Source organism: Lactuca virosa, chromosome 9 (genome assembly GCF_052849685.1).
Source record: "Lactuca virosa cultivar CGN04683 chromosome 9, Lactuca_virosa_CGN04683_v6, whole genome shotgun sequence".
Classification (NCBI taxonomy): Eukaryota; Viridiplantae; Streptophyta; class Magnoliopsida; order Asterales; family Asteraceae; genus Lactuca; species Lactuca virosa.
In genome coordinates, this window is record NC_136434.1 from 125801370 (window position 1) to 125809628 (window position 8259).

The 8259-nt window shown below is 37.8% G+C and overlaps 1 protein-coding gene across 1 annotated transcript; it reads right to left on the reverse strand.

The window, feature by feature from the left end:
• Positions 1 to 235: 235 nt before the first annotated feature.
• Positions 236 to 1885, reverse strand: LOC145140086 (sequence-specific DNA binding transcription factor). Its single transcript, XM_079073693.1, has 2 exons — positions 868 to 1885; positions 236 to 483 (listed from the first exon to the last, which is right to left on the reverse strand). Exons 1-2 carry the CDS (start codon positions 1619 to 1621, stop codon positions 464 to 466), a joined length of 774 nt encoding a protein of 257 aa, XP_078929819.1. The 5' UTR covers positions 1622 to 1885; the 3' UTR covers positions 236 to 463.
• Between the last annotated feature and the right edge of the window lie 6374 nt (positions 1886 to 8259).

Consider the following 8259-nt stretch of genomic DNA (forward strand, 5'->3'; position numbering starts at 1 on the left):
TGTGGCACTATATAGACTGTTATATACCTGATTTATATATAGACTGCTTTTTTTAGATTGTACTGTTTTTGACATGCTTTTGACTGTGACTGACACGGCGTTGTGGAACAAAAACATGATTTTTTTGTCCCACCCAAAAAGGTGAAACATCTTTTGTGTGTCAAAAGACATGAGAACACACATACACACTCAGTCCAATGTACAACAAAGTTAGTATCACTATAGATCAATGACATGTAAAAGAAATTGCAGTATGTAGTGTAATATTTAGATAAGTTTACTTAAAAGAGTTGACACACATACACACACAGGAACGACATTATGTACAAGAGAATACTAACAACAATCAATTAGCATGCATCATCATGTTTAAATAAACTTTGTTACACAGATGCTATGTAACTCAGACAATCAGCAAACATACCCATGTTGGATTGAGATCTTTACATACAACTTCTCTTCATCATAGCTCCGATTTCTTTCCTGTTATTGAACAGATATTAGCATCAAATCCCTTTTAACATTAAGAAAATCATGACTTTATACTTCAAAAACCTACCAACAACACTTTATTGTGACCAAAAGTCATAGGTCACCCTATAGATTATCGTTTAGTCATATGCATAATAATTTGGGGGTGGTTTTATGATTCATCTCATATGTATCTGTGATTATGTGGGAATCAGTAAGGGGAGAAAGAATTTGAAGTAGAACTCAATTATTTGCTCTAATTTAGTAACAAAGAAATTTGAAGTAACACAGAGTACAATGACGGTATTTTTAGACGAAATTAGCTTCCAATTCTTAGTTATAATCAAAGATCGAAGCTTGAGATGATGATAGTTGATTTTAAGAGTAGTGTAATACCTGGAATCAACGAGCCTGTTGTGGATGGCTTCCTCTTCTTCTTCATCTTCTCAAGCTCAAGTTGAGCTTCCATAAACATATTCAACCTCTGAAACTCAACTTCTTTGGTGAATTCCATTCTTTGTTTCTCCAATTTCATCATCTCTTCCTGCTTTGAATTTTCAATCCTTTCATAAACCTCCCCAAACCTAAGAATCGCCCTCGCCAATTCCTTATACGCCGTCGTTTCCTCTGCAAAATCCAGACTCTCCATCCTGCTAAGACTTTCGTCGTGAGATGAATATCCACCAGAGTACGCGATAGCTTTCAAATTAGGGTTAGGGTTAGGGTTATGATTTGGTTTGGGGTTCGATTTAACAGTGAGAGTAGTAACAGAAGCGGATTTCGGAGTGCTAACTTTCTTCCTGGTGACGCTGTTAGCAGTTCCGATTAGATCATCAAGACGGTGAAAAAACGGCCACTTCGACGGTGTAGGCTTCGATTTCTCGAGCTTGTACTTCTTCTTCAACGTATCGATTCGGTTCTTACACTGCACATCTGTCCTTGGAGGCTTCAATTCGTCTCGATTGGCGTTAACAGCCTCAGCCACATCTTTCCAATCCTTCTGACGGAGATTTCCACGATTGAGTTGAAGGTACCGATCACCCCAAGACTCGATCAACGTCTCCGTGCCGCCTTCACTCCAGCAGTCTTCTCTTCCGCCGCCTCCGCCGTGGTGCCGCGAACTATGCGTAATCTGGTTGTTACTATCCATTGATCTGATGTTGACGGAAAAGTGAGAGGTTGTCAAGGGGAGGAAGGTACGCCGGAGGTGAAGGGGAGGAGGGTATGGGATGGATGAAAAAGCATCGGAGTAATGTGGAAAGTGAGACTGAGAACTGAGAAGTGAGGGGAGAAGAGAGGATGGCCGTTCATCTGACCGGAGATTTAACGGTCAACGGTTATCGGGTGGTTGGACGGAAAACGGGAAAAAGTGTGAGATTTCACCGTCTGTTTTCCTACAACAGGTATTAGTCAAAATAAGCGGCTTTTAACCCTTTTTTTTACCCATCTTTCAGGCCTTGATCTGTTACATACTTACATCTTATTCCTAATATGACAAAATTTCAAGAATGGTCCCTGTGGTATGTCAAAACTAACATGATTGGGCTAAAAAAGTTTGGACTCGCATCAGTGGTCCAATAGTTTGATTTTGTTGTGTGTTTGGTCCAAAATGTTTTATACTTTTTTATAATGATGGATTTGCCCTTGGTATTTTCTCATTTCAATTATTTTATTACACAAATCAAAAAAGAAAAAAAGAAAATACTCATCTGTCTCTCTCTCTCTCTCTCTTTCTAAATGCTTACTTCAAAAGACCATCACTACCACCACCAGTCCACCATCGGTCCATGAAATCGCACCACCGGTAACTACCATCTGATGTACTCAAACAAAATTTTCCATATCTACAACTCAAACTCAAGATGAAGATCTGGGAAGCATAGGAAGATTTGAACCAACTTCAACACAAACACACACACATATAACAACCAATCTCAGTTTTTCTTAAACATATGAAGATCAAACCTGACACACAAACAATCCAGAACACCTAAACAAATCAGATTTATAAAGCAAGAGTAACAAGCAGATTTGTAAACCCACAAGAACACCTGATTACAAGATTTGTAAAATACAATAACTAATTACCATATTTGTAGAACCCTAGCCTTCTCATATACAAATTGGTCAGATGACCAAGATATTGGCGAATACCATATATGATCGAGAAAAGAGTACCTATAATCACATCTAGAAATTGACACGAATATGGAGTTGTAAACCACATTGGTAAACCTAAAAACGAATACACATACAGTAGTTTAAATTGTTCAAGATCTACAAAAACCCTAGAGCCACCTCCGCCCTTCTCGCTGACGGACGTTGGAGTCGCACTCCGCCATTCTCGATTCGTCTTCTCTGTACGTCAGAATCGTCTTTCTAGACCTATAACGAACACATTGCTTCTGTTCTTTGCGTTTCCGGATCCATAATTATCTTTCTTCACCGGAATCAAACCTTAGCGTTGCCTTCATAACCCTTCGTCGCCATTGACGTTCATAAAAGATACCAATGAGAAGGGTAGCAACGCTAGAGTTTCGAAACAGATCTAAGATGGTAATGTGTGAAGCAAGAGATAGAGGATGGTGGTGTGGGAATTAGATCAGATGTGGAGTTCCTCGGTCGTCACCTCCTCCGGTGGTTATTGGGTTCATCAGATGGTATATAGAAACATTATCACGAAGAGAGAGAGAGAGAGAGAGAGAGATAGAGAGATAGATAGAAAGAAAGAGAAAGAGAAAGAGAAAGAAAGAAAGAGATATGTATTTTCTTTTTTCTTTTTCTTTTTTGATTTCTGTAATAAACTAATTGAAAAAAATACCAAGGGCAAATCCGTCATTATAAAAAATTATAAAACACTTTGAATCAAACCGCAACAAAATCAAACTATCGGACCACTAATGCGAGTCCAAACTTTTTTGGCCTAAACATGCTAGTTTTGACATACCATAGGGACCATTCTTGCAATTTTGGGTACTAATATTTACTTCTATGAGACTTATTACTTTTTCCGTTTTTCGTGTAAAAAATGTAACGTTGGATTTATAAATAAGATAAAACTACAAAAATGGTCTCTGGCGTATATATTTTTTTCGGATTTTGGTCCAAACCTCGACTTTTTTGGAGTTATGGTCCTTTTAAGCTAGTTTCGTCGCGTTTTCGGTCTCTCTGAGTATTGAAATGACATTAATACCCTTGGGGTATTTATTTTCCATTTTTCTTACATATTTTTTAAATCTACTACTTATTTATTTTAATAATTAAAAAATAAAATGGGCCCACCTCTCTCTCTCTCCTTCCCCCCCCCCCCCCCTAAAAAAAATTCATCAACACCTCCTTCCAAAACCGAAATCAAATCAAGAAAAACTACTATATCAAAACCAAAAAACACACTTTAACAAATCTAGAAATCACACCATCGTTCATGCTTGGTTCTGTTCTTCACCCTAGAGCTAAATCATCAATAATGAAAAGGAAAGAGAAATCTAGAGAGGGTAGGCGAAGACGTCGGTGTTACCTTCGTGTTCGAGAGCTTCCACGACTTCATAATTTTTTGTGGGTTGGATAAGAGGAATAGCCGGAGACAAAAGGCATAACAGGCAGTAGAGAACGGGTAGTGGTAGAGGCACTAGATTCAGTTTTTAATCGGAGAGGACATTGAAGATCTGAGACGATTGCATCTTTTAAGATTGAAAGCAATGGGAAAAGAAATCGAGGGAAGTGGGTGGTGCACCGACGTCGTCGAAAAATTGTACTCCTCCGGTTTACTAACCGGACATCGTTTTTCATTAGTTCGATGTCACCTATCCCCCATCTGTTGATTTAAACTCCAAGCTGTTACGCGGGCATCCTCACTGTCGCCGACCAAGTAACAACAAAAGTTCCAGTTAAAGATCTAAGAATTTCTTCTCAGCATTCAAAGATTTGATTCCTCACCACCACCTCCAGCAAACTGAAGAGGGTAAGGGTTTCTGTCAAGATGGCTCTAGTTGGTCGATTTTGTTCGATTTGGTCGATTTATGTGTCCGGTTTCACATGGGTTTTCATTGATTTCATCCACTTTGCATCGATTTTAGTGGAAGATGGGTTACATCGGGCTTTCATCGATTGCATCTATAAACAAAGGTGTTGATCACCTCTCTTCTATCGTCTTCCATGTCCGATTTCACAACAAAATGCATACAGATAAAAAGGATCTTAATTTTTCTTCTTTAACTGTTCTTCTTAGGATGGCAAAATAGGTTTATGGGTTTATCGGTCCTCTGAAGTACCTGAAACCATAAACCAAAACTGTAAGCACAAAGCTTAATGAGTTCCCCCAAAATACCAACACATAAACAAATAACATATACACAGCGTGTCGAGTCCAATGAACCATCAGGTTGGAATACCCCATGCCTAGTCACCTTTCGGGTCCAGTCATCCTCGGGATGGAATACCCTAGGTGGAATGCCAATATACAATGGGTCCAGTCAACCATCGGGTTGGAATACCCCAGGCCCAATCAACCATCGGGTTGGAATGCCAATATATTATGGGTCCAGTCAACCATCGGGTTGGAGTACCCTCGGGCCCAATCAATCATCAGTTTGGAATTCCCCCGGTCTGTTGGCTCACGCACATAGCAGTAAAGCCTCAACCACCAACTAACATATGTGCATATATAACAGATAAACATATAACCAGTCAACAAACAATCAAGCAGATCTACAGATCACTAAGCATAGCATCATCCTAAATAATCACTACAGTACGATGACATACTATCACATAACAGGATATCTAATCCAATGGGTCAACCTTGGTGCCTTCAACCCGTAACTACAGTGAGGAAAACTCACCTCTCGGTCTGATCAATAACTGATGAGGTCCCGACTCCGAATCTCAGCTCAAAAACCAATTCTCAAACACCAACCAAAATACCCCTTGGTCAAACTGTTGGGTTATGAGCATTCTAACACTCCTAAGTGTACATGCAACCCTAAATACCTTGGATCTATGTTTTCTCTATTATACATACAATTATGAACATCCAAGGTATTATCCTAATCTAGCATACAAAATAATAAATATAACAAGATAGAATACATACATCTTTGATGTAGAATGTCTTCATGAAGCTTGAGTGCCTAGTGCCCCAAGTGTGACACCTCAAATGGTTCACACAACACCAAATACACTTGGAATAACTTGAGAGAAACTTGAACACTCCTTGAAATCGTCTAGCCCTCACACTCACACATTAGTGCACGATTTCTTGAGCCATGGGATTCTTTTATATGGTGGCTATTAGGGTTACACCATGTAACTCATAACTTTACCCATTCCTTATGCTCCATGGATTTTAACCTCCATGGAGTATCCATGGGTCACCCTATGGACTTAGTCCAACATAAGGAATCTTGGATCACAAGCCCACATATATAAGAATGAATGATTTACACAATCAACCCATATATTTAATTAGTCTCCTTTTGATCACTTAATTAATTCCAAATTAATTCTTGATCAATACTAATTAAATAACCTTATTAATATATTAGAACTTATAATATATTAACCAACCTTAAGTGTTATTTCTCTCATTATAGTCTATCCAAATGCATGATGCCATGCAACCCAAATGGACCATGCCGGGTCGGGTCAAGTCTTACCAATTATAGTTATGGACTTAGACATTAATCCAACAGTCTCCCACTTGGATAAGTCTAAAACTATTATTGTGTATGACTTCAGGAACCGATCAGCAATCGTAGCTCTCAAAAGCTTCTGTCGAACTCTGACCTTGTCGATGAACTCTGACCTTTGTCAATGACTTGTCCATTAGATAAGGGATCATATATTCCTCCATTCTAGATATCATATGGACTGAGACATGGATTATCAATCATTCTCTCTGTCCATTTGTTGTTTCCCGATTTCCGATTCATGATGACTAACTGATTGAACAAATCAAATCAGTCCTGGCTTGGCCAAGCACTCACATGTATCATCTTTAAATCATCGAGGGGCCCACAGATATCGCTTTTATCCCGAAGGTAAAAGGAATGGACAAACTTCGACTCATATGGCTTGTTCTACTACTTGTTGAATCATACACAAAGGCACGTTTTATAACATCGAGTTACCAATGCGTTTTCATGCAATCAATGTATAACCAACTCATAGTAACAACTCATATCTCTAGGTTTGAAGAATATAAGATATTATCGTCTCATGATCACTCGTGATAAAATCCATGAAGTGATTCAAATGAGCGCGGGTTGAATCCAATACTCAGAACTTATGAGCACTCATGAGTGTTGTAGCACCACTTTGTCCACCAACTTGGACCTCTACAAACCAACCCATGTCAGTCTTAATTCATATCTACTTCCAACATATGACCGACTGTGGATGGTTTGAATAACTTAATCATTCAGGAAGAGCGACTTAGTTATTCTGGAAGTCAAAACATGCAAAGTGAAACACAAGAATAAATGAATCAAATATGGTATCAAACCCTATGAATATAAATAAACACTTTTATTTATCACCATACTGATTACTCATTATTCATTGTTTCGGTTTTATCAACTTTATACTTGAATTTAAAACAATAGTTGTCCCATGCTCCAAGCATGTACACTATGTTTTCTAAACACTAGTCATGCCATACACCAAGTATGCATACTATGTTTGTCTATGATCTTTACTTTGTAAAATAGATCAATTGAACATCACTCCAATGATCCTCTTTTCACAGTCCCAAATCCTTACTGCAAATGCAAGAATTCCAAATTCATGCCATTTACTGAAATCTGTTAGATTCTAAACTTATATGCATTGATCCTCTTAATGATTATGCACGAAGTCAGAAAAACTTGACAACAATCATTACAGAGCATTCCAAAGGAGATCAGCTCCTTGGAAACATCCTTCTTTCATTAAGTTTCCTAATCTTACACAGATTGAATAATTTCTAACTTTGAAACATTTCCATATTCCATTTTGACTATCACTTCTGAACAAGAGTTGCCTCCTTACAGATTATGTCAATATGGTCCTTCCAGAATTAACATTATACTTCCAACTGTCCTTGAGCAACCAATCTTTGGTAAACCTTAGATTGTCCTCGACAATTGCTTAATCATTTTAGTCATATCCAATTCTAGACCTTTTCCCTTCATAATGCCCCAGGCATTTGGAAAATTTTAGAAAGGATGAATATAGCACATGTAATCGATCCTATATCCGAAGCATATGAGACACGATTCATGATGTCTCACATAAAGACTAAACCAGTCTTTTGCTATAATATTTCCATTTCAATTTGCCAAGTTCTCAAATTCAGATTATGAAAAGGGATGTCGTAATCATAATCGAATTTTAGAACGCAAATAATGGACCCATATATAGAGTTTCCTTATGTTGAGCCATTCCAACATGAAATTCATATATATATCCTTGATTAAATACGATTAAAATCTCAATCTAAGCTTTTAGAATTGAAATGAAGTATAATTTCCTCTCCCTTAATTATAGCAAAACAACTTTTTCAACCCCTGCAACCTCACGAATTGAAACTTTAGTTTTCTATAATTAACATTGCTAACTTGCAACCTTTGTCATAATTATCATGCTCCCACTACCATGATGATTATTAGCATAACACTTATGCTCCCACTAGCTTTGACATGTACTCAGAAATCAGCTGACTTTCTTACCAAAGTTCAGATTTCTGATACTAGACTGTTTTGATAAAACTTTATCAAAATCATACACCTCTCTTAGATAGCTCACATGTGT